We start from the raw sequence: 24,345 nt of genomic DNA, 5'->3' as shown, positions 1-24,345 counted from the left end.
AAAATGTAGAAAATTGAAAAAAAAAAAAAAAAAAAAAAAGAGAGAGAGAGAGAACTAAAGAGGCAGGTTTTCTACTTACAAGGGTGAGCAAGGGGAGCGAGCTCCGTTAATGAAGCGGGCAAACAAGTATGCATCAAAATGCTGGCCACTGATCAAGTAAAACCCATGTAACCTCCGTACACATCTGAACGACATTCTTGTGTATAGACGGATGGCGGGATTGTTGTGAGCAATCACATGGAGGTAAACTCCACGACACGTAGGGATACCAGAAGCATATTTGATGACCTCGTTAATAAGGGAAGAAGCTGAGAAACCACAGAAATCCCAATTTGTTATCGAGCAATAGACATTTGAGAAGCTGTAGGGTGGCATTGCGATGGCAAACATACCTATGCGGAGATTCCTATAGGTCTCTACAACTCCAAGTGTCAGAATGTACACCAACGTCTCCTCTCCCTTTGTTGAGTCATATCGAATTAGATCTGCTATCTGTTAAAGACACAGAAACCATCTGCTAGTTGAAGTAAATATAGAAAGAAAACATCCCTTGGCTCATTACCTAACTCTGAGATAAGACCGAAAAAATCCACTAAACATGCTTCAATGGCAATCGAGAGCTGCTCCAATTCTAGAAATGTTTCAAGTTGAAAGACTTTGCAAGAAACCCATCTCCTAAAAACTTGCCACAGAGCATGTTAATCATAATCTGAAAATGTTACCGTACTAAAAATCTGAAATTTATGAGCTTGCAGCTCATGCACAAACCCAATGGCAATAAAACTCTTCAAAGATCACTGCTTGAACCACAATCCTGATGTTACAGGCTGTTTCCATATTCAAAACTTGAAGACTTCTAAAGATTTGGAGAATCTTATATGCAAAACCCCAAGTGAAGGAACGGAGAACAACATCAAAATGACATAAAGAACTCACCTCACTTTCTCTCGCAAGAACGATTTTCGCGGTAACAAATCCAATAAGTTCATCACGGTGACCATCAGGTCTGCTCCGATCAACAGCACCCCATGACACGATATCACATCCGCTCACAACACTCTGAAAAAACTCAGACTCATACCTGAAGAGATCAATCCCTCAATCTTCGATAAAAAAAACAACCACGAAAATCACCCAAAAAAAAGGAAAAGGAAACGTTGACTGGAAAGGATTCCACATACCTGATTGGGAATATATCACGATGGATTTGCTCCAAACGCTCCAAATCAGAAGGGTTTATAGGGCGATAGCATATAGCCGGACGAAGAGAGATACTTGGGTCTTCCATCGACGAATCCTCCATTGATTCTCGGGGAAAACGCGACATTGTTACCGAGATTGTGATTCATAACCTGAAATTCAAGCTAAGCAGCATCCTCTCGAGCACCCGCCGGATCAAATGCGGGAACAAATGTGGGGAAAGATCACGAGAGCGAGAATCACCGGCTCCGACCCGTGTATAGAATCGGATCCGGGTGGGCTTTTTCGATCTCAGATTCTAAGTTTGATTCGTGAAGCGAAATGAACCGAAGAAAAACAAGGTAAACAAAGGGGGAACAGAACGGGGAAAGGTATTTATTTCCTTGCGCAAATCAGGTCACGTGCCTGGGAAGAAACATGCACGTGACTCATTCACGACTTTCAACGATTCTACTCCAATCATGGGCTTTAAACATTACAATGGGCTTTATGATGGGCCAACCAGCTTTTGTTCAATGATTCCCTCGATTACATAGGAATTTACATATTACAACATGTTAAAAAAAGATTCTCCACATAGAAAGAAAGACAAAAAAAAAAAAACATAACAGTAATTTAGAGTTTAGACAGCCTTATCCCTGTTTTCTCAGACCTCGGGACAAATGAATGTACCGCTCAGGCAAGCCGGCCCCTCTTATATACGTATATATCCATACGTGCAGAATTTGTTTCATTGCTCTCTTTTGTAATCTTCTCACAGACCTCAGGGAACGGAACATGTCATAAATCTGTGACGCAAAACGGCCTCTGCCATCGGTCTTTTACTATAATCAGCATTCAGCATTGCCTTCAAAAACACACAAAAATCTCAAAAAAACAGTTCAAGTGTTGATGCAAATAGTCCAAATTCGGCCCCGACGATGGTGGCAAAGTGGTGTGGGAAAGCACAAAGTGATCCCACAACCACAGTTCGAACCCCACCTGGACATCACCATTATCAAAAAATAAAATAGCCCGAATTCTATGGAGAAGTTTCACTTTGAAAAACCTAATCAATAATACTATGGAAGATTTCTCTTGTTTATTCATTTGATAGATTTTGAGGTGGTAGTTAAATAATAATACCTGAAGTAAATCCCAACCAGCTCCATCACCAATATCTAGAAACCTGACTGCTTCTTCTAGGCGTTCATCGGCTAAGCAATACCTGTTAGAGTGATGTATCATTATTATTAGTTTGACATTAGCCTCTCATATTATTATTTGCAACAACCAACCATATGTGTGTGATGTTACCGAGACATGTTGAAAGTGAATGAAACAGAACATAGCAAGAAGCTTACTCTCTTACAGCATCCAGATCCAGCCTGAAGGTATTCTCCAGTAGCCTCTGCAGTCAAACGAGTTCAACTATATGGTTCAGTGAAACTATTTTCAGGATGTACTTTTAACAGAAAGGAAGAGAATATGCTTTTTTTTTTGTTCCGGTTCAAAACAACATTCCAAACAGATAGACTAGAGATGATCCTACGTTCAGAACACTACAGAACATATGAATCTACGGCATTTGCGAGATAAATGAGTAGAGCCATGAAATTATGTAAAAATTGTAAACGGATATTACTTGCAATGAAAGAGAATCCATGACGCCTACTTCACAAAATGGAATGAATGCCAAGTAAGCGAAAAGAAGACCTGCTTCATATCTGTAGTAGGCATAAGAATGTGTCAAGCTCAAGTCTACCAAATAAGAATTCTTAACTGAACAAAATGAAAAACCCGAAGAGTTTACATGTCATCCGCAATTCCGAAAGCTCTTTTCTCAAGAATAGAGAAGGCACCAGAAGAAGATGCTCTTCTCCAAAGAGACTCTGACAGCCCACCTTGACTGACTCCTTCCTCAAAACATGATGGCCTGGAAAAGAATGTCATTCAATAATACAATGTTTATCATCTGAACCTCTACCAGGAAACTAAGTACAGTTTGTGGCACAACACCACCTTTTCATCTTATGTTTGATACTTTCAGTTTTAACCTGAAAGACTAGAAAAATCTATGTTTCTACTGAACTGTATTCTTATAGCTCCGAAAAGACTTAATGATAAACAGATTTCTCTACCCATGTTTGACTAATGTGACATTGAAAGCCCACCATTTTTTCAGAGAGAGAGAGAGAACCTTATATCAACGGAAAAGGCTAGATCTCGAAGACGTGGAATTAGGTATATGGCTTCTCTCTCTGCTGTTGTACTGCCAACAAAATGGATCATTTTACCAGCGGAAAACTGAAAAAACAGCATAGAGATCCTAAAGTCTTTCAGTTTATATTAAAAACCAGAGTACATTCAGATACCACTTGTCACGTACTTGAGAACAATTGAGGATGGTCCAAGGCTTTGATGTAACCTGTCATGATCATGCATAAAGGCAAGACCCCTCATTGCACCCTGAAGGATCTTAATAACAAAATTTCTCCTGCGTTTAATCGCCTGATCTTGGTCATAGGGATTCCATATTCCTTGAGTGCGGCCTCTAGATGTTTTCTCACTTGCCACTTTTGCATAGTCAGCTGCGCTATATTTCCCATCATCACGGAATGCAAGCCACTGTAGGAATGAATCGGTTTAACCTACATACGAGAAATAAGCAAAACACCCCACATGCTAGATACACAGAAAATTCACACTTTTAAAGCGTCAAATTATAAGCCAGACCTGCTCTCCTGTTTGTGTCTCAAACCCGCCAACAAGTATGATCAGATTATTAGTAGGAGTGGCTTTTCTACTGCTCTGCGTAGACAAACAGAAGGTCAAACAATTGCATTAAAACCAGGTGATAAGATACAATTAAAAAAAAAAGCCAGCCTAATAGAAATTTAGCGTGGGAATTTTTTATACAATGAACAACCTGGAGAAAAGCATGTGTATTTAATTCGTTTGCTGCCATCATGTCAGCTTCAATTCCACCAGCTCGTTTTCCAGGATAAACCTTAAAGGTAAGAAGATTTATCAATCAGTAGCTAAATGAATGCACATTCATCAATCATTAGCTAACTTTCTATTTAACCAAAATACATATACTGCAGCCAATGAACATAACCAGATTCATCTACTTCTTAGATCACAACAAAATTGAAGACTCCAACTTTGTTCAATCTTCAATATGAGAGTCACAAAACATTTCATCTTCTTCGTCGAGACAAAGCGGCCAGATACTAAAGCATGGCACGCACAATCACCTTAAAAATTACAGGTATTCCTCTGAACGGCCCCTGGGAGATTCTACCTTCATAAAGCCTGCAAACAAACTGTCGTCACTAACACATACTTAACATAAGCAAAGCACCACTGGCGTATGCGTGTTAATAGTGCGCCTGACCTGATCTTAACACTGCCTTCTCCAACGTCTTGAAATTTCAATCGACCTATATCTCCGGATGCATATTCAATGTCAGGTCCAAGCTGCAGCCCTGAATAACTAGAATGCACAAGAGGTGGAAGGAAAAATTTGAATCCTCATAGTGTTCCTTCAGAGAAAAGCAAGAGACCCACGGACCCAAAAGCTTAATCCAATCGAAGTCAAGACATTCACGTTCACATTGATGAAAAATTGACACAACACATCAAAAGGGAAGTCCTTCTAAGATTCGCCCGATTGAACTTGTGGGACCATGAGGCATAATCACGTCCATTTTCATACGAAAACAAAAAAGTAACATTAGAAACTATCAATGCAAACGATCAGAAAGCGAGACTACCTGGTCACATTCATGAACCCATAGCTCCCGATAAGCCTCCCAACTTCGAACGAGTCAGAGCTGGTGATCAGACTCGCCACAACAGAGCACGTCCGCCGAGTCGGCCGAGTCCGTCTCGGCGAGTTCAGAATCCGGCCTCCGGAGAATCCATCTCCGAATCCTCGACGATTCAGAGAGAGACAAGAGAGGCAGTCGAACGAAACGCGACGAATTGCCACCGGATTCATCGTCATCTTCTTCGGCTCAGGTCATCGAGCCCGGATAATGAAATAAGGGCAAATAACGTTTTGCCTTTGTCTTACGTGGCATTTTCTCGATAATATAATATTATTTTTGGGGAAACCAGATCGACGGTCATAAAAACGCCACGTCGTCTACATCCGCGAAGCAGCTCCACCGCCTTCTGGAAAATTAGGATTAAAAAATAAAGGTAAATGGAGAAAAAAACAGATTCGACCGCCACGTGTACTCTTGAGGGGAAGGTTTACCTTCGCCGTGAAGGGGGTCGATCAAGATTGGCCCTTTAAAAACCTCGAGGTTTTTGTAGGTTTTTGAAAGCTCTCTCCAATGGCGAAATCGATGTTCTCTTTTTGAAAGAAAGTCCAGCATTGATCGATTCGTTTGCTGTGTATTTTATTACTCTCATACTGGATATGGGATCTGTTCGTGAACCCCTTCCGGCATCAGCGCCACCGGCGGTGAATTCTGTGCCGCCGTTTCTGAGCAAAACCTACGACATGGTCGATGACCCGTCGAACAACGAGGTGGTCTCGTGGAGCAGCGGGAACAACAGCTTCGTTGTCTGGAACGTGCCGGAGTTCGCCAAGGAGCTCCTCCCCAAGTATTTCAAGCACAACAATTTCTCCAGCTTCGTCCGACAGTTGAACACTTACGTGAGCTTCGATCCTTTTGCTTTCATGTTCTAATTTGTGTTTTGCTTCTTGTGGCTTAATTTGGGCAATCTTTGTGTCTGGTTCATTTTTATCCATAGCTATTGTCGAAACAACTGGTATGCGAATTACTAGTGTTGTGAAGCTAGTAGAGAAAGCGAACTCGACATTTACCTTCCCTAGGTCACGGTTACTTAGGACGTTACAGAATCATTAGGGTTTCAAGGCTTTTGGCCTGACTGTAGATTCTGTTCTTTGTCCCTTTTGCTATCATCTATCTGCTTTCTGTAGCACAGTTGTAAGAGAGTTCTCAATTATGAAGTGTGTTGGATATTTGGTTGCTGATGGTATACTGATGTTTTTTAAGTCGATTTCTGCGAGCTTTTAGATGATACTACTTCCATTGATGAAAGAAACAATTTTGTTAGGTTATATTACTTGCATAAGCTTAGAAGACATGTTAAGTGATTTCAATGAGACGAGAGACGATTCTATCCATGGTCTCCCTTGTGGCCGTGCATTGATGATTGCTATACTCGTTTGTTAGTATCCCCTGTGTTATGTTTCATCATGCAGTGGTAGTTTACTGTCTGAGATAAATATGTATGCGGGTTTCTTTGAACACGTGAAATCAAGATTTGTATACTTTTCTGGATTATGAGGTATTTTTTCTTCAGTATTCTGTATAATACATACTGCATTGGATACAGATGTGTTCTTTTTGTTTTATAAATCTTTACCCTGCATCCGTTTGTGGTCCACAGAGCTTGGAACGGGATCTATATTTGACATATCGTGCCCATTTTCAAAGTTATTCATTGATCAAACAAAACCAAGAGGACAGTGGTCTTACATTTTGTTTTCTCCTTTCTTCTCTTTTTCCTCTTTTTACTTACCAAAAGATTCCACAAACCTTGCAGGCTCATTTGCACATGTCCTCAAATGTGCCTGGAGATTGGTTGCCTCAACGGTTCCCTTTCTGCGCTGTAGCCATAAATCACAAAACAAAATATCTATCAAATTTCACACATTAGCGTTTCATTAATTTATATATGTCAATGCTGATAAAATACAGAATTGTTGATTTCCTTTATCCGTGGATTTTTGTGTTGCAGAAGACACGTCGGAGATAATTCTTTTTTTTTCAGACTTTTGCTTGACTAAGTTAGAATATTAGAGCATGTTTTTGTTCCGAAAAAAGTTGTTAACTTGCAGGGTTGTTGTGCTCTGTGTTTAAACCTTGAACTAGAATTGGATTCAGTTATTTGTGGGGCAAGAATTGCAAACTCTAGATTATTTGTTGCTTCTTTAGTGAAATTCAAGCAACTCTCTGTTTGATGGTTTCAATTCTTCATTTTGGATTTATTCCATGTGTATCATTATCTCGCTGCATTTTTTTTTTGTCCAGGGTTTCAGAAAAGTTGATCCAGATCGCTGGGAATTTGCAAATGAGGGCTTTTTAAGAGGCCAAAAACAACTACTAAAGAGTATAGTTAGGCGAAAGCCTGCTCATGTGCACAATCTACAACAACCGCACACTCAGAACTCATGTGTTGAAGTTGGGAAATTTGGACTTGAAGAAGAAGTGGAAAGACTTAAACGGGACAAGAACGTCCTGATGCAAGAACTTGTAAGGTTAAGACAACAACAACAAGCTACCGAACAACAACTGCAAAATGTGGGGCAGAAAGTGCAAACGATGGAGCAGAGACAACAACAAATGATGTCATTCCTGGCAAAGGCTGTGCAGAGTCCAGGTTTCTTAAATCAGTTTGTGCAGCAGCAGAATGATGGCAACAGATGCATTGGTGGAAAGAACAAAAAGAGGAGACTTCCTGGAGAAGATCAGGAGAACTCTAGTGCCCATGGGACAAATGGTCTTAACGGGCAGATTGTTAAGTACCAACCGTCAATGAACGAAGCGACAAAAGCTATGCTCCATCAGATATTGAAGATGAGTAGCTCACCTAGGTGTGAACCGTTCACAAACAATCCTGACAGCTTTCTTTTGGGTGATATCCCCACTCCAAATGCTCTGGACAATATAAGCTCCTCGAATAGGGTGTCTGGGGTGACCTTAGCCGAGGTTTCACCAAACCCTAGTGTTTCGTGCATGTCTTCAGCATCTAATCCAACTACAAATTTCCAAGAGCCTTGTAGAACAGAAAAAGTACCCGAGCCAAATACACACCAGTCACCAGCTGACATGGTTCAGCCAAAATTAGCTCGGAGGCCAGATGCTGCTGACGGGAGCCCAGATTCTGATGTAATTGGATGCGAGGTTGACAATGGAGGGTCTATGGATCCAATCACAGCTGTTTTGGATGGATCGATGGAGTTAGAAGCGGATGGAATTTCTCCACAGGACAGCATGGACGAGTTGCTGGATGGGGTTCCAAAGCTGCCTGCAATTCATGATTCCTTCTGGGAAGAGTTCTTTGCTGCGAGCCCAGTGGTTGGGGATACAGATGAGATATTTTTGGGAGGAATGGAAAGAGACTTGGTAATGGAACAAGAATCACAATCCAGCGAGAGGGATGATGGGTATAATAATCAACACATGGAGCATCTAACTGAGCAGATGGGACTTCTTAGGTCAGAAACCCAAGGGAAATGACGTGGCAGTCAGTAAAGTATTTACCTGTTTACAGGTAAAGGTGATGAATCTTTAAACCCTGGCTTTCTACCTTAACTGTGCATTCAGAGAGCTATCTGAAATTTTGTGGAGGGGTAATGTATTGAAGCTTGATTGTGTTGGTAAGTTGGGCAGTATAATTAGTCTGTGTCATCTCTTCCTTCCTGTTACATTGAAATGGAAAATTTGGGGAGATCTAAGTAGGAAAAACAGAGTGTTCCATATCTTTGAAGGAAACTTTCACGTGATTTGCCGCTGGATATTCCTCCTCCATTTGCATTCTTTTTTCATGTGATGTATTTCAGTCTCTTAGGAAATTTTCTGTGCTGTGTGGACAGATGTTGGTCTCTTGGGTGGTGGCATAACACAAGCGGGTGAAATTTTCTCTGGGACAAGGGGACCCGACGGATGAGAGAGGTTTACTAGAGAGAGAGAGAGAGAGAGAGAGAGAGAGGAGCCTCTCCTTTTCTCTCCTCCCCTCTCCTCCGGTCATCGATGTCTATGTCTAATAATAATAATAAGCAACTCTTTTACATTTTGCCTTGAAATGGTGTTGGTGACTCGAGAAAGGATGATATGATAGCACAAAAAACTTGAAAAAAAAAACAGAAAGGTTGTATGTAACCCAAGGGGATAGTGAGTTCCTATGTGTTTCAACAGTGACAAACGAGTACATTGTCGTTGTGTAATGATAATCTTCTCTTTTGGCTGTAGAGTGTCGATTGTCTGTTGTGTTGTTTGGCTGTCCGAATGTCATTCGTCCGGCACTCTTTCGGCATCTTATCTTTTTTACACGAAACTTCCTTTCGCTTAAACACAAAGGAGGATCATGTAATGGCCCGTGAGCTTTTGACAGTTTTCTCACCCACCACATAAACAAAACGAAGGAACGCTGTCTTCACCGATAAATAAATATGCGCGATTAAAATCCAAGAGGTTGTACAAAAGAATCTATACATTGGGGTGGTCTTGTGCCACGCAGTGATCCATATCGTCGTTGTCGACCTCGTCGGGATTTTTCTTTTTCAGGAGGCAGATGTGAAACCCATGGTTGATTAGCTGTGATGAGATGGAAGGGTCAGGCCACAACTACAATGATGACGATGAGTAGAACGATTCCAAAAATGAGGATGAGTAGACACGCCTGCACCGAAACACAATACCGATATCACGAAACAAACATGAAAGGAGAAAATAAGACAGTCTCTCTCTTTGTAGAGAGATGCCATGCTTACCAGGGATGAGTTAGATCTTTGAGATTTGGATGCTTTCTTAAGTTGGGTGGTGGCCTGTGCGGTCGCAGCATGGGAATTCTCAATGTTAGAGCTGATGTCATCTGTTGCCAACATACATACAAAAAAAAAACCCATGATTGCTGAAGAAGGTGGGAGAAACATGAGAATATTTGATATTTCCCGAGAGTTAAGTCACTTACCGATCACAATTCCTTGATCATGAACCAGCACAGCTAAATCTTTGAATATTTCATTCACTTCCCCAATCTGTTCTTGTATTTCTCTTATCCCCTGCTCCCTTTCCTCAATGATGGCTTCGTTGAAGGTTATCTCATTGTCCAACATGACAACCTCTTGCCTGCATGAATATTAGAAGTGAGCATTCCACGATTTAAAAAAAACAAGACAAACGCAACATGTTATGATGGAAGAAAGTTTCATCGGAGCTATAACAATCTTATCGGAAATGCCCAAATAGGAAAGGTATATCAAGGAGCAAGGGCAAAAACTGAAACTGACCCCTTTCTACTAAAAATACGTCATTTCCAGAAGAAGGTCTGCATTGCAATTTTCACATGGCTACCACATGGTTAAATGATTTAGCAAGACAACAGGGTATCCTCACCTTCTAGATTCTAGAAGAAGAGATTGCTGCTGGGAAGTTGTGGAAGAATGACTATCAAGTTCCTGCGCATTAAAACTGCACCAAGACAACATAGAACACAAAACACTTGAGTCATGAGTCCAACAGACTAATTTCTACACAAACCTCAGACTTTCTGATGTTGAGTAAAAACTTTATTCTACTCCCATAGTTTCTAAGTTGAATTTTTACACTTTAGCCAAATCATCACTAGTTCACAAGAATATGAATAAGATGGTACAAAAAGTAGACTTCTTTCCCTTGTATTGAACAAGTAGATGTACGTGTCAACATGGTTACCTGGTGGGTATTTCTTTAGAAACTATGGGAGCATATGTTATTTCTCTCTCGGCTGCAAGTCTCTGGGCTTTCTGAAACTCTTTAAGAACCGACTGGAAATCCTTTGCAAGTTTGGCATCAGCAATCTTCTTAATCGGCTGCATGTTAAACAGGAGAATTTCAGCAGAAAATAGCATTAGAAAACTTACTGCACAAAAGAAACTACTGTCTACAGAGAAAAAAGACTCAACATCCATCTTTTCAAAAAACCACAGATACAAGGAACATAAATAAATTTGTGAAGAAACCAATTCTCACATCTTCATATACTTTCATAACAGGTTTCCAATTTACTTGGTTCACATGCACATGTTTGGTCTCACATATAGCAGTTCCTTGGGACTGAATTCAAAGAATAGAAAACTTCTTACACTAGCTCCTCCATGAAGGTCTGCTTCGCTAGCTTCCTTAAGTTTGGCCGAAGTGTTCTTCACTAATTCTGTGATATGTAACCTTGCCTTTTGTCTGCCACAAAACAATTCTTTTAGTTTCCAAAATTTTCAAAACAAATAGATAAATACTCTCCTATAAGGACAGACAGGAAAATGCAATTCAACCTTCATCTTTCACTAAACTATCCCTAAAAGTTCAAAGATATGAATACATAGGAGCTGGTCAATGCCGTTTGCCATCAAGTAACCACCAAAATTATTCATGAATTCTGTAACTCCCTTAGTTAAGAAGGATTATTTCGATTTTCACTGATGTGATCATGATGAAACCAATACCAACGACTAGCAACTTCTCCCAGCAAATTCGACTGATAATATGAGAGAGCCCTAAACCTCAGCTAGTAGGAACCCTAATTCCACAAATCGGCAGAGCACCAAGTTAATAGCTTTCTTTCTCCGGTAAAGGGGAATATAGGATAAGATTCAAAAGCCTTAAACTTTATACACATGATCAGAAGAAAGCTTGACACATCCTTAAAAGGACGGAAAATTTTAAGATTCAAACAAACGAGATCGATTCAAAACCCTAATCAATTGCAGAGGTAATAATCAAAGAAAACGAGGGAAAATCAAAGAAAGAGAGGAAATCTCACAGCTTCTCTCGCAATTCAAGGGTATCCTTTGGAGTCCCGACGGAATTGACGAGGCGGAAAAAGGAATTGACGGCGGTGTTGATCCTGAAAATCCCGGAGGCGACTTCCTGAGAGACATCCCCTCGCGACGGTCTCTGTTGCCTCACGCCGGAGAAACGGTTCGCCGCCGGAGATCCGAAACCAGTTTCCAGATCTTGGAAGCTCATCCTCTCTCTCTCTCTATCAAACGGAAGCAGAGACCAAGTCCTCAAGGAAGACAACGAGTTAGGTACATAGGTTTTTTTTAATTTTTTTTTTCTGCAAAGAGGGTTTCTTGTGAGGTTAGTTTGTGTGGTGGAGGGAATTTATAAGAACGTGAACTGTCATAGACCTTCCAAGTCCTTTCTTGTGAGGTTAGTTTTTGGGTCAACGCGCTGTCTGCTGATATGTATACATACATATACATATGCACAATTTGTGTGTGTATACAGCATATATAAGAAAATATGTATGTAAGTAGGATCCTCCCATCGTCTAAACATATACATTATTTACGGTTCATGTAAAAAAAAACAATATAATTAATAAATATATTTAATTGATTACCATAAATAAGAATTGCACGGAACTTAAATGGAAGAATACGCAACCGACACCGCACGTGTCACGGACCCACTGAGTACACGTGTCCTGGTTAAAACGGATGATAAACTCCATACTCCTCGATTTCGAGGAAGAAACTGCCTCTGCCCCTCCCATTTGAAGAAGAAGATTGTTCTCATCCGATCCCGTAGTGATCAAATACCATTAAGGACGAAGCTTTGAATCCATGGCGGTTAGTTCTACTTCTCTACGTTTTTTGTTCGCTATCCTTTTCTAGATTCTGTCTCTCGGCTCTTTGTTTCTAGGGTAGATTTTGCGAGAGATCTTGTTGGGAATATTGGTTCTCCGCGTTCTTCTTTATTATGTCGATCTGGGTTCCTTTTGTCTCCTGATCGTCTCATCGCGGGTAAATTTCGGTGAAAATTTGGTTGGGGGAGACGGATTCAGTTAGTGTGATTTTGTTCGATGAGTTTTCTTTTGGATTGTTCGTGCCAGAAAGGAAAACGTTTCTCTGGATTGTATTCCTCTTTGTTCATCTGTATATCATCCGTTCTATGTGCGACTCTGTATTCAGTTGAATTTCGTGTCGATCCCTTAGGTCTACGCCAAAGTGTGCTCGTCCAATTGAATCCATCAACAAGTGTTTCTATTTTATCCATAAACTCTATATCCCGGTGATTTATGAATTTGATTTCCGTCAACTTATATCAAATTGTTGGGTTTTCTTCAACAATCGCCCGTATAGATTTGGTAGAAGGTGTTTGTTGCCTGTTTCTGAACTTTTTGGTTGAAAATACATCAAGCAACGTGCGCATCTTTAGTTCTAATATGATCATTGATGTTACTTTCAAGCAGTTAATTCGACAGATAGATGTAAAATTTCTCTTGGAGTAATATCCTGTTAACGAATGTGCTTTCTCGAATCATATGATATTACTCGACGATGAGTCTGCCACCGCATAATAGTTTATGAAATTAATGTTCCCTACTCTTGCTTTCTCGTAGAAGGAGAAAAAATGTCAGTCACCATTACACCTAAATAAATTTGATGTAGAGATCAATTTATTTGCTGAAATTTGTTAGGGAACTTGTTTCTTCGACCTCGTTTGATTAAAGTCTTTGTTGTATTGTTGGCATATATGTTTGTCTTTGAATGAAGCTTTAAGTGGAAAGATACAGACGCAACTGAGCTGCCCTCACCGATATAGTATGCTATCTGCAGTTGAGGCAAACAATAATTGTATTATAAACTATTCTATCCATATGTTTTTGTGATGTTGAAGGTAAGGTCAGTAAAAGTAAGCAATCTCTCCCTGGGAGCAACAGAGAAGGACGTAAAGGAATTCTTCTCTTTTTCTGGTGAAGTTGAAAGCATTGAAATTCATGGGTTAGTGATTGTCCTCGTTCTCTTCTCATTGTTTCTTCTGTTGTTATACATTTATTTTTATTTCCTTGGCTTATGCCCATGAAATTTTAGCCTTTTTTCCCTCCAAATTAGTTTGGAAAGACCAGAGGTCTCTCTTAATGAATCGAATTCAATGGTCTCAATCTCATCATTTCTGAGCTCTCTGTTTGTTTTCATGGTCTGGTAACCAGCAATAACGAGCGCTTTGCCTATGTCACATTCAAAGATCCTCAAGGAGCAGAGACTTCTGTGCTCTTATCAGTGGGTTCTCTTGTTATCCCCTTAGATCATTCTTCATGTTAACATATCATTCTTCAGTAGTTTTTATTTGATCTGTGGATGCCTAGTTTCTTCTCTAGCAATCTAGCAACAAAACACATCCACTGTTCCCTATGACTAATGAATAATGGACCAATACCTAAATTCCCTATTAATCAGTTCCAGTGGCATGCTTTTATTGGTCTATCTTTCACATCCATTTGTTTTGGTAAGTAAACAATGAGAGCTACTCTCTGTTCTCTGTGAGACGCCATTCTTAGCTGCTTGTGGAACTCATTTCATATATGGACAAGAAAGTGAAACTAGAAAAGTAGTATTTTTTTCCTGTCTAAGATAGGTTACTGAGCGTATCTAGCCTATCTTCTAGTTATGGGTCATGCTAACAGCAGTCATTTCCTTTCAGGGAGCTACTATAGCTGATCAATATGTCATCATTGAGCTGGCTTCTGACTACAATCCACCAGAAGCTCCTCGCGCAGTAATTTCATTCATTCAGCGCACATCTATGTTTTTGTTTCTTATATGCATTATGAAAACCTCTGAACACATATGCCTTTCAAACCCATGCGTTATAACCTGCAGATGGGCTGACCCCAGGAGAGGTTTTGACTCCTTGGGGTCGGTATCCATCTAAACCCAACTTGCTAATGTTGAGTTTCTGAATTATACACTGATTTGAGCCTAACAGCTAATTATTAAACCCTCGTGGAGGAGCATTCATTTTTGTTGCCGTTGATTGTCTCAGGGAACGCAGAGTAGCGGCGGCAGCAGCACAGAAGGACAGGAGAATTATGTAGTCCAGAAGGCGGAAGATGTTGTAAGCAGCATGCTAGCAAAAGGTTTCATTCTCGGGAAAGACGCGCTTGGTAAAGCAAAATCCTTCGACGAGAAACACGGGTTCACTTCAACGGCCACTGCCAAAGTCGCATCTCTGGACCAAAAGATGGGTCTAAGCCAGAAGTTCACGGCCGGGACGACAATGGTGAACGAGAAAATGAAGGAGATGGACCAGAAGTTCCAGGTAACGGAGAAGACAAAGTCAGCTTTCGCGGCAGCAGAGCAGACGGTGAGCAGTGCTGGGTCGGCTGTAATGAAGAACCGTTACATATTGACGGGTGCAACGTGGGTGGCCGGGGCGTTCAACCGAGTGGCGAAAGTGGCTGGGGACGTGGGGCAGAAAACGAAAGAGAAGCTCCAGACGGAGGACCAGCAACCACCAGAAGGGTATTCCCCTATTCATGGGACTGAGTCCTCCATCCGTATCCAGTGACAGGTCTGTACCGTTTATGGAGTTTTTCTTCAAAACCATAGCCACAGTAGTGAGATTATGTATACATATGTATGTAACAAACAAGTCGGGAATTTGGATTTTGACAGGGATTCTGGTGGTGGTGAAGTGGAAGTTAAGTTGGCTTTGGTTGTAACATAAAAGCTTCAGATAAGATTTCCTTACCCTGAGAGTAAGTTTTTATATGGAATTTACTCTCACTGGGAAGAAATCTATGGAGTTGCTGACTTAAACTTGTGTCGTCAACAGTTGTTTTGTAGTGATCAAGTTATGGCGTGTTTTAGAGGGCTGAAATGTAAGGCGGGTGTGGGCCTTCCAATCTTTGGCCCTTTTAGATCTACGGGGAAAAGTTAATGGGCTTTTTATATTTCATATTTCACCCGCTGAATAATATCGAGGGGCAGAACTTTTGAATGATTAAACAGATAGATCATAAAGGCCCATATTTTTTTTTTATTGCAAAAATCCAAAAAAAAAAATACTAAAATTTTCAATTTTGACTTTTCACATCCATATTTACTCTGGTCAACATAGCAAGTCAGCAGCTCCATAGATTTCTTCCCAGTGAATTTATTATTTATTTGTTTATTTTAAATTAACACGAAGGCATTTAACAAAATTGCATAATGTATGCAATATTTTTTTAGAAAAAGAAAGAAATAAGATAAAACAACAAAGGAAAGAAAAAGCCAGCGGCGGAAACAACGCTTGCACGATTGCATGCATTATACAATATAATAACTACTTTTTTTTTTTTTATTATTCCCTCCGTTCAATCACGGATCGTCAAATGCGCTCAATCTTACTCCGTGTTTAAGGAGAACCCAAACTGTCGTCGTTGACGTAGCCACAGAAAGAAATAACCGATCCAAATTTTATATTTTGCGTCACGCAAAAACGTTGCTCTTCGGTCCCCACGCTTGAAGACGGTCTAACCATCGCGTAAGAAGATGAGCGGCGGAGGTAAGACGGCGGCGAAACTCGGTGACGAGCAGTTGTCGGAGCTCCGGGAGATTTTCCGATCGTTTGACCAGAACAAGGACGGCAGCCTGACGGAGCTCGAGCTCGGATCGCTTCTCAGGTCGCTCGGACTGAAACCGAGTCAGGATCAGCTCGACGCCCTGACTCAGAAAGCCGATCGGAACAACAACGGCTTGATCGAGTTCTCCGAGTTCGTCGCACTCGTGGAACCGGATCTGGTGAGGTGTCCGTACACGGACGAGCAACTGCGCGCGATTTTTAAATTGCTGGATCGAGACGGGAACGGTTACATCACAGCGGCGGAGCTTGCGCACTCGATGGCGAAGCTAGGGCACGCTTTGACGGCTGAGGAGTTGACGGGGATGATAAAGGAAGCCGATAGAGACGGCGATGGCTGTATAGATTTCGATGAGTTTGTTCAAGCGATTACGTCTGCAGCTTTTGACAATGCTTGGGGATGAAGTCAACAGGCGCACAGGAAATTTTGAGTTCTGCTACTGAGATTTGCTTCATTTGTTACAAAGATTCCACACATTTCCTTTTTTGAATGCTGTTTCTGATTTTGAGGTAAGCAAATACATATATACATGTGTGTATAGGTGTGGTTTTGGTATCTGCAGAGAACTGTTTGTTGTTCATGAAACTCTTTGTCACAGTTGTTGAGCGGTGAAAGTTTCAATGAAGTTGCAAAGTTTGGTGCTTCGTTTTCTTTGTGCCTAAGAATCGCTAGGAGAAAAGACAGTGAATCCGAACATACTCCATTTCCTGTGACAGATCCCAAGATAGCTTATGTTTCATCAATGGCGGAAACACAAATACATCAACTACCGGTCTGAAACTAGAAACCGGTGTCGATGCTACAGCATCATTCTTCTTATGGGTCTGAACATGTATGTATCTAATAGCAAGAACGCGAAGATCATTGAGTTTTATCTGACTCAAGATTCTGTATAGTCTTTTGCTTCACATTCTCGATGGATCTTATGATGAATTGGTGGATGGAACAGTGAAGGGAAGACAGTGTGGTTTAAGATCAATTCTGTAATAGAAGCATTCTTTGGTGGCTTTCCAAACGCCAGTCGCAGCGTTTGATCAACCGCAAACGCCGGTCGCCGCGTTTGATCACTACTTGTTACCGTTGGTGCAATGCCGTTTAAAACACACAATTCATCCGCTACTTTTCCCCCGATTTGTCCCACCCTACCGGCGGCTTTAGAATGCTCCGCCGCATTCTCATCACGGACTTCGCCGGGAAACCACATCGGGGCCTCAAAGCTTCTCTCTTTTCCACGGCTCCGCCGCAGATTACACCGCCGTTTATCCACCAATGTCAGACCGTTCTCCAGGCGAAGCTTGTCCACCAGCAACTCCTCGTCTCCGGAACCCTAACCCTGAATCTCGCTTCTCACCTCATCGGCACTTACATCTCCCTCGGCTGCTCCTCCTCCTCCTGCTCCTTCCTCCGCCGTTATCCTCCCTCAGACTCCTCCGTCTATCACTGGAATTCTCTCATCCGCTTGACCCTTCACCATGGCCGCCTCCGTGAATCTCTCTCCCTCTTCCGACTCATGCATTCTCTGTCATGGACGCCTGATAACTATACCTTCCCCTTTGTCCTCAAGGCCTGCGGTGAACTCCGTTCTCGTGGCGGCGGCGCGTCGGTTCACGCGTTGGCATGGGTTACCGGGTTTGAGACCAATTCTTTTGTGGGGAACGCGCTTGTAACTATGTACGAGCGTTGTGGCTTTTTGGGTGATGCGTGGAAGGTGTTCGATGAAATGCTTGTGAGAGGTGTGTGGGATATTGTCTCGTGGAATTCTATGATGACTGGATTTGTACAGAGAGGAGAACCGAAAAAAGCGCTTGGGGTGTTCACTCGAATGACAAACGAGTTCGGAATCATACCCGATGTTATCAGCCTTGTCCAAGTGCTTCCTTCTTGTGCTTCTCTCGGTTCGTGTAAAGAGGGTAAACAGGCGCATGGTTTTGCCATCAGGAATGGGTTAATGGACAATATGTTTGTCAGTAATGGCGTGATGGATATGTATGCAAAGTGTGGGATGATGGATGAAGCAAACAAGGTGTTTTCCAACATGACAGAAAAGGATGTCGTGTCTTGGAATTCCATGGTTGCTGGGTACTCGCAGATCGGGAGGTTTGATGATGCTATCAGGTTGTTTGATAAGATGCGAGAGGAGAAGATTGAAATGGATGTTGTTACTTGGACTTCTGTCATTTCAGGGTTTGCTCAAAGGGACCTTGGACATGAAGCATTGGGTGTGTTTAGGGAGATGTTGTCGCGCGGGTCAGAACCAAATAATGTCACTCTTGTCTCAGTTCTTTCAGGCTGTGCTTCTGTTGGAGCGCTGAATCATGGGAAAGAGATTCATTGTTATGCCGTCAAGCATGATTCATACTCTGATAAGAATGCTTCTGATGATGATGATAATATCGTTGTCAATGGGTTGATTGATATGTATGGCAAGTGCAAAAGGGATGATGTTGCACGTGCTATGTTTGATTCGATTGCTCCCAAGGATAGGAATGTCGTGACTTGGACCGCGATGATTGGTGGATATGCCCAGCACGGGGAAGCCAGTAAAGCTCTCGAGCTTTTCTCCGAGATGTTTAAACAAGATTGCCACAGAAAGCCGAATAGTTTTACCTTAGCTTGTGCCCTCATGGCTTGTGCCCGTTTGGCTACATTAAGAACTGGCAAGCAAATTCATGCTTATGTATTGCGCCACCATCATGACGCTGTAACGCTGTTTGTATTGAACTGCCTAATAGATATGTATGCGAAATGTGGAGACGTAGAAGATGCACAGATGGTGTTTGATGGCTTGCGGGAGATGAATGAAGTTTCTTGGACATCCCTAATGACAGGTTACGGTATGCATGGCCGTGGAGAAGCAGCCCTTAAGATTTTTGACGAGATGAGGCAATTGGGTTTTACACCTGATGGTATTACATTACTTGTTGTACTCTATGCTTGCAGCCATTCGGGAATGGTGGATCAGGGAATGGAGTATTTCAATAGGATGGAAAAGGATTTCGGAGTTGTTCCCGGGTCAGAGCACTATGCCTGTGCAGTAGACATGTTGGGTCGTGCTGGTCGTTTGGATGAAGCTTTTCATCTCATCGAAGAAATGCCCATGGACCCTACTTTTGTAGTATGGGTGGCATTGCTGAATGGCTGTACAATCCATGGGAAAGTTCAGCTCGGGGAACATGCTGAAAGGAAATTATCAGAGTTAGCCTCTAACAACGATGGATCATACACTTTGCTTTCGAATCTATATGCAAATGCAAGGCGGTGGAAGGATGTGGCAAGGATCAGATCATTGATGAAACATACAGGAATCAAGAAAAGACCTGGTTGTAGCTGGGTAGAAGGAATCAAAGGGACCGCTACTTTCTTCGTGGGCGATAGAACTCATCCAAGAACGAAAGAAATATATCAGATTCTCGCAGAATTTATGCAACGGATCAAGGATTTGGGTTATGTTCCTGAAACAAAGTTTGCCCTCCATGATGTGGACGATGAAGAGAAAGGCGATCTTCTTCTTGAACACAGTGAGAAGTTAGCTCTTGCCTATGGTATCTTAACAACGCCCGGAGGGGCACCTATTCGGATTACCAAGAATTTACGAGTGTGTGGAGATTGCCATACGGCATTCACGTACATTTCCAAGCTTATTGATCATGAGATTGTATTGAGGGATTCGAGTCGGTTCCATCATTTCAAGAATGGCTCTTGTTCCTGCAAAGGTTACTGGTGAGGAGAAATGTGAAGAGGTATGCATTGTTGGCTCTTTGGCTGTTGGTTTGATCGAGACATTGATTTTGGTTTTGGCTTGCGCTTAAAGTTTACTTTTTTTAGAATATAAAAACTTGATTTCGATATAATATAGAGTTAAAAAATTGGCTTTAATTCACTTTTTGGATTATATATAATGTTTCGCAGATTTCCTGCAGATGTGCGATTATTCCCGTGACTAAACGTCCAAGCCACGCGTTTTCTTCTTCAAATCTTCCAGCGTCAACGGCATTGACTTCGTCTCTCGCTTCCTCTCTCTCTCTCCCTCTTTGTCTCTCCGGTCTCAGTTTGACATCTGGATCAGACAGGGCTTTGGTTCCGTTGGTAAGTTTGTGGTTCGCTGCTTGTGTTGGAGCAACTTCGTTGTTCTTGTTATCGTCCCGTCTTGATTCTGTGCATTTCGCTTCCGTTCTAGGGTTTTTGATGGCCTTGACTACATCTCGTTGTGGGTTTTTGTTGATCATCGAGAATTATTAGGCTTCATGTGTTATGAAGTTCGATGACTAGATCGATATCGGATTCGGTTTCCTATGAAAAAACTAATTAGCAACGTCGGTAAAAAATAGGTGACTTTCCGGGCTGAGTAGTCTCTTCCCTTCTTGAAAATTGGTAGCTTGATTAGTGGAGTATATACATATTTTGATACCCATGGAGGAACTTTGTATGATCGTTGAGATCCAGCGTCTGGAAAGGCTAATCTAGGTTTCCTGTCGGAGCTAGATGACAACTTCAACTCTGTGGTCTTAGTTTCTTGTTATACGGTTGGTTCTACAGATTGATTTTTGATACATATATCCGAGAGATATTGTGGAAACATATCCGCAATGGTTATTGCACTTAAAATAGCCAAGTAAAAAATTATCATTTGCGTAAAAGGTGGTTTTTAAAGGGAAACTATCTTAGTCAGATGTTTGAGATATGAGAAAGATCTATCTTTTAGGACCCAGTTTTTAGAAGTCTATACTCAGCATGTGTAATCACGTTCCCATACATCTTGGGTGATATTGTAGATATGTTTTACTTTTTACAGCTAGAAATTCAGGAATTATAGGTGATAATGAATGTATTGTTGCTAAATGAGTCTTAAACATCGGCTGTATTGATTGATTCTAAACCTTAACATGGTCTCTAGAACACAAGCTACAAATTCTTGCTTGGATTTGGTGGCCCCTTGATTTGAGCATCGTGAAGTACTTAGAGAGAAGCATTATTTTGTTGTGTTTGTTCATTTCCAGCATCCTGCAGTGCAGCACAATGATAAATTGATGTGCATCCCAGGTTTGAATATTGGCAAAGATGAGTGACAATCTGGTGGACAAAGTTAGCGCATTTGGCGAGCGTCTCATGATTGGAGGCACTGAGATGAGCAAGAAAGTCAGTGCTGGTATGAGCTCGATGAGCTTCAAAGTGAAGGAATTCTTTCAAGGTCCAAACCCAGCTGATCAACTGGTTGAGGATGCGACATCGGAGAATCTAGAGGAACCTGACTGGGATATGAATTTGGAAATATGTGATATGATCAATCATGAAAAGATTAACAGTGTTGACTTGATCCGTGGAATCAAGAAGAGGATTACAGTGAAGCAACCAAGAATTCAGTACCTTGCCTTGGTGTTGCTTGAGACGTGTGTTAAGAACTGTGAGAAGGCATTCTCAGAAGTGGCAGCTGAAAGAGTGCTTGATGAAATGGTTAAGCTGATAGATGATCCACAAACAGTTGTCAATAACCAGAACAAAGCTTTGATGCTGATTGAAGACTGGGGGGAGTCGACAAGTGAACTCCGCTATTTACCAGTATTTGAAGAAACTTACAAGGTAACCTTATCATTTGCTGCTTACTTCCAGTGTCATTACCTAATGAAAGTATGGTATGGTTCATCCTCTGCTGTGCTGCCGGACGAGACAAACTAGAGCCATTTAGCATAATTAGATTGAAATTGAACACATTTTATCCTCATCTCAAAATGTTTCTCTCGTAGAATAATATATGGTTTCTCCAAGATTGGGAGCTTTAGCTCGAAATTTTGTGGTCGTGGATAAACATATAGATTACTATTGTTTCTTGTTAGCTTGCCCAATTGACAAAGTTTTTTGCACGAATCAGTTGGAAAGACTTCAGGTCTGGCATTAACTGTGATATGTGCAGGTTCTTATGCTTTTATTTCTCTGTCACAGAGCTTAAGATCAAGAGGTGTTTGCTTTCCTGGACATGACAATGAGAGCTTGGCGCCTATTGTTACCCCTCCTTGTTCAGCTATAGCCCCAGAAGTTGATGGCAGTATTCCTCAGCATGAGGAGCATGATGTTCCTCCTGTACAAAGGTTTACTTCTGAGCAGACAAAAGAGGCATTTGATGTGGCTAGGAACAGCATTGAGCTTCTCTCCACGGTTTTGTCCTCTTCACCTCAACAGGATGCTTTACAGGTAATCTTGTTTGTAATTAATTGGGCATCATTTCCTGCAAGGAAGACGATAGTCCTTTTATGTTTTTAGCGACTAGAAACTTGGGTTTCTAAGAGGTTTTTAATATATGTTTGATATTTTTGCTTGATTTTTTTTATATTGAATACATTCTTTTAGCCTGATGTCAAAGATCTTACTGATTTTGTGGAGTAGTAGAACCCATGATTTTGAGACACTGCCACCTATTTTCACAGAGGAGCCAAGCCCGCCCTAAGTTACTGAGCTCGGCTATCTCTCATCTATACTGAAACTTGAATTTTTATTGTTTTCATTACCATATTGAAGTTTTAACTGACTTATAGGTGTTCTTTAATTCCTACCCTTTTAACATTTAAGTTTCTCGAGATGATCAGATGATTGAACAATTTTTTTTGGGTATTCTATCTAAATGGCAGGATGGCTTGACAATGACACTCGTACAGCAATGTCGTCGGTCCAGAACCACAATTCAACGGATCATCGAGGCAGCTGGAGATAACGAAGCCCTTCTATTCGAAGCTTTGAACATGAATGATGAGCTCCAGAAAACGCTGTCCAACTACGAAGAGACAAAGAAGGAGGCCTCTGCACCACTAACCGCACCTGAACCAGCTATGATTCCTGTCGCTGTGGAGCCTCACTCCCCGGTTCATGCCATGGATGAGTCCTTTCTCAGAAAGCCCTCTGGTTCTCGAGCCGGGTCACGTGGAGGTAATGCCGATGACATGATGGATGACCTCGACGAGATGATATTCGATAAGAAAAGTAGCGGTGGATCTCCATCTGGGCATGACCGAAAGAAGCAGGACGATGATCTCATCCGCTTTTAAGATATCTTTTTCCGATGAATATCTCTATCTAATACAGGTGAAAGGCTGTTTTATTATGATTTTATCATCTAATGAGAAAACTCGTGTTTTTATGTAAGTAATCGGCATCCCTGATTTGGTTGTGATGGGTTTGATAAAGAAACTAATTAGTATCTGAAGAGATTTGTCTTTACGCCGTCTGTTTATTCGTTGGTTATTAATTATTTTGGTCATTGTGGTTTCTCTGACCAAATCTGACTCGTACAAGTTTCTTTTTGTCTCACCATTAGATAAATTGTCAACCGCAACCGTTGTTACGGGCTATATGAGCGCGTCCCATTGCCTCACTTCGCTTTCATTTTCTTGGGGACGATTGGCAAAATTGATCGAATTCGGATTGAGAATATGATCTTTGCAGTGGCAGTAAAATAGAATCCAATTCGTTGGTTCTAGGACTATTTGCGGATGTGATTGGTGGCTGCCAAACTCTACAATTCCCAATTCTTTGAATCCTGTCTTGGTTGTGCATTTTGCTGATACAATGTGTTTGTTGCTTATTTCTTTTTCTTTTTATCAAATATATGCTTCTATTCTTATGTAATCGATAATGATGTCGAGATGTTATGAATTATGATCCCACATTATTTATGGGATTCTTTATGAGAGAGAGGTTTTAGTAAATATTTTGTGATCCAGTGCTAACCAAATTTTACAGGTGATCCAAACAACATGGGATGAGAGAACTTTATTGTCGGACCATATTCTGTCATTAAAATTTGGTATATTTAGAAAAATATAAATGCAATTAAATTTGTATTGAGCTGTGAAATTCTTTTGAAATTCATAGGAGTGTTTTAAAAATATGAATTACGAATTCTAAAAAACATACATGCATATGAAATTTAAAAAATATATATTTCAAAATGTACGAAATTTGTACGAGAAATATATAGAAGTACATTATTGTAGATATATACATAAATATTATTATAAT

General features: G+C 41.1%; 8 protein-coding genes across 15 annotated transcripts in view; 5 read left to right on the top strand and 3 right to left on the bottom strand.

The window, feature by feature from the left end:
• LOC104820895 (histone acetyltransferase MCC1) overlaps window positions 1-1,547 on the bottom strand; it is a 2,767-nt gene extending 1,220 nt beyond the window's left edge. The window contains exons 1-4 of the mRNA XM_010551542.1: window positions 1,182-1,547; window positions 937-1,081; window positions 393-492; window positions 80-308 (exon numbers count right to left, since the gene is read on the bottom strand). Of these exons, the coding sequence (XP_010549844.1) occupies window positions 80-308; window positions 393-492; window positions 937-1,081; window positions 1,182-1,327 (620 nt within the window). The 5' untranslated portion in view covers window positions 1,328-1,547. The remainder of the gene's footprint in view (window positions 1-79; window positions 309-392; window positions 493-936; window positions 1,082-1,181) is intronic.
• Window positions 1,548-1,648: 101 nt separating this feature from the next.
• Window positions 1,649-5,253, bottom strand: LOC104820893. 3 transcript variants are annotated; one of them, XM_010551539.2, is made up of 12 exons: window positions 4,959-5,249; window positions 4,580-4,678; window positions 4,440-4,497; window positions 4,109-4,189; window positions 3,916-3,990; window positions 3,569-3,807; window positions 3,380-3,508; window positions 2,993-3,115; window positions 2,825-2,906; window positions 2,544-2,590; window positions 2,326-2,407; window positions 1,649-2,047 (listed from the first exon to the last, which is right to left on the bottom strand). In XM_010551539.2, the coding sequence occupies exons 1-12, from the start codon at window positions 5,189-5,191 to the stop codon at window positions 1,964-1,966; spliced, it is 1,332 nt and encodes a 443-aa protein (XP_010549841.1). In that variant the 5' UTR covers window positions 5,192-5,249; the 3' UTR covers window positions 1,649-1,963. The 3 variants fall into 3 exon arrangements, with proteins under 3 accessions (XP_010549841.1, XP_010549842.1, XP_010549843.1); XM_010551540.2 differs by having other exon boundaries at window positions 3,380-3,451; window positions 4,959-5,245; XM_010551541.2 differs by lacking the exon at window positions 1,649-2,047 and having other exon boundaries at window positions 2,325-2,407; window positions 2,544-2,610; window positions 4,959-5,253.
• A 202-nt stretch (window positions 5,254-5,455) lies between these two features.
• Window positions 5,456-9,196, top strand: LOC104820891 (heat stress transcription factor A-1e). Of its 3 annotated transcripts, none has more exons than XR_772991.2 (3): window positions 5,456-5,851; window positions 7,257-8,605; window positions 8,822-9,196. XR_772991.2 is itself a non-coding variant. In XM_010551537.2 (3 exons), exons 1-2 carry the CDS (start codon window positions 5,612-5,614, stop codon window positions 8,463-8,465), a joined length of 1,449 nt encoding a protein of 482 aa, XP_010549839.1. In that variant the 5' UTR covers window positions 5,456-5,611; the 3' UTR covers window positions 8,466-8,499; window positions 8,822-9,196. The 3 variants fall into 3 exon arrangements, 2 of the variants coding, with proteins under 2 accessions (XP_010549839.1, XP_010549838.1); XM_010551537.2 differs by having other exon boundaries at window positions 7,257-8,499; XM_010551536.2 differs by having other exon boundaries at window positions 7,257-8,505.
• LOC104820892 (syntaxin-21) lies at window positions 9,056-12,064 on the bottom strand. Of its 2 annotated transcripts, XR_772992.2 has the most exons (8): window positions 11,746-12,064; window positions 11,072-11,165; window positions 10,662-10,798; window positions 10,344-10,418; window positions 9,919-10,076; window positions 9,719-9,819; window positions 9,441-9,627; window positions 9,056-9,292 (listed from the first exon to the last, which is right to left on the bottom strand). XR_772992.2 is itself a non-coding variant. In XM_010551538.1 (7 exons), exons 1-7 carry the CDS (start codon window positions 11,949-11,951, stop codon window positions 9,562-9,564), a joined length of 837 nt encoding a protein of 278 aa, XP_010549840.1. In that variant the 5' UTR covers window positions 11,952-12,064; the 3' UTR covers window positions 9,367-9,561. The 2 variants fall into 2 exon arrangements, 1 of the variants encoding a protein (XP_010549840.1); XM_010551538.1 differs by lacking the exon at window positions 9,056-9,292 and having other exon boundaries at window positions 9,367-9,627.
• A 387-nt stretch (window positions 12,065-12,451) lies between these two features.
• On the top strand, window positions 12,452-15,755 carry LOC104820890 (binding partner of ACD11 1). 2 transcript variants are annotated; one of them, XR_772990.1, is made up of 7 exons: window positions 12,452-12,559; window positions 13,611-13,714; window positions 13,924-13,993; window positions 14,415-14,489; window positions 14,757-15,284; window positions 15,389-15,471; window positions 15,549-15,755. XR_772990.1 is itself a non-coding variant. In XM_010551535.1 (6 exons), the coding sequence occupies exons 1-5, from the start codon at window positions 12,554-12,556 to the stop codon at window positions 15,279-15,281; spliced, it is 780 nt and encodes a 259-aa protein (XP_010549837.1). In that variant the 5' UTR covers window positions 12,452-12,553; the 3' UTR covers window positions 15,282-15,284; window positions 15,389-15,755. The 2 variants fall into 2 exon arrangements, 1 of the variants encoding a protein (XP_010549837.1); XM_010551535.1 differs by having other exon boundaries at window positions 15,389-15,755.
• Window positions 15,756-16,060: 305 nt separating this feature from the next.
• On the top strand, window positions 16,061-17,262 carry LOC104820889 (probable calcium-binding protein CML18). Its single transcript, XM_010551533.2, has one exon. It carries the CDS (start codon window positions 16,250-16,252, stop codon window positions 16,739-16,741), a length of 492 nt encoding a protein of 163 aa, XP_010549835.1. The 5' UTR covers window positions 16,061-16,249; the 3' UTR covers window positions 16,742-17,262.
• A 122-nt stretch (window positions 17,263-17,384) lies between these two features.
• Window positions 17,385-20,339, top strand: LOC104820886 (pentatricopeptide repeat-containing protein At5g16860). Its single transcript, XM_010551529.2, has 2 exons — window positions 17,385-20,078; window positions 20,248-20,339. The coding sequence occupies exon 1, from the start codon at window positions 17,498-17,500 to the stop codon at window positions 20,060-20,062; it is 2,565 nt and encodes an 854-aa protein (XP_010549831.1). The 5' UTR covers window positions 17,385-17,497; the 3' UTR covers window positions 20,063-20,078; window positions 20,248-20,339.
• On the top strand, window positions 20,272-23,544 carry LOC104820888 (TOM1-like protein 2). Of its 2 annotated transcripts, none has more exons than XM_010551532.1 (4): window positions 20,272-20,424; window positions 21,336-21,915; window positions 22,276-22,524; window positions 22,959-23,544. In XM_010551532.1, exons 2-4 carry the CDS (start codon window positions 21,397-21,399, stop codon window positions 23,370-23,372), a joined length of 1,182 nt encoding a protein of 393 aa, XP_010549834.1. In that variant the 5' UTR covers window positions 20,272-20,424; window positions 21,336-21,396; the 3' UTR covers window positions 23,373-23,544. The 2 variants fall into 2 exon arrangements, with proteins under 2 accessions (XP_010549834.1, XP_010549833.1); XM_010551531.2 differs by having other exon boundaries at window positions 20,273-20,424; window positions 21,379-21,915.
• The last annotated feature ends 801 nt before the right edge of the window (window positions 23,545-24,345 follow it).

Source organism: Tarenaya hassleriana, unplaced genomic scaffold (genome assembly GCF_000463585.1).
Source record: "Tarenaya hassleriana unplaced genomic scaffold, ASM46358v1 Cleome32, whole genome shotgun sequence".
Taxonomy (NCBI): Eukaryota; Viridiplantae; Streptophyta; class Magnoliopsida; order Brassicales; family Cleomaceae; genus Tarenaya; species Tarenaya hassleriana.
Note: the sequence above shows the minus strand (reverse complement) of the source record. Positions and strands in the feature narration are given on the sequence as shown.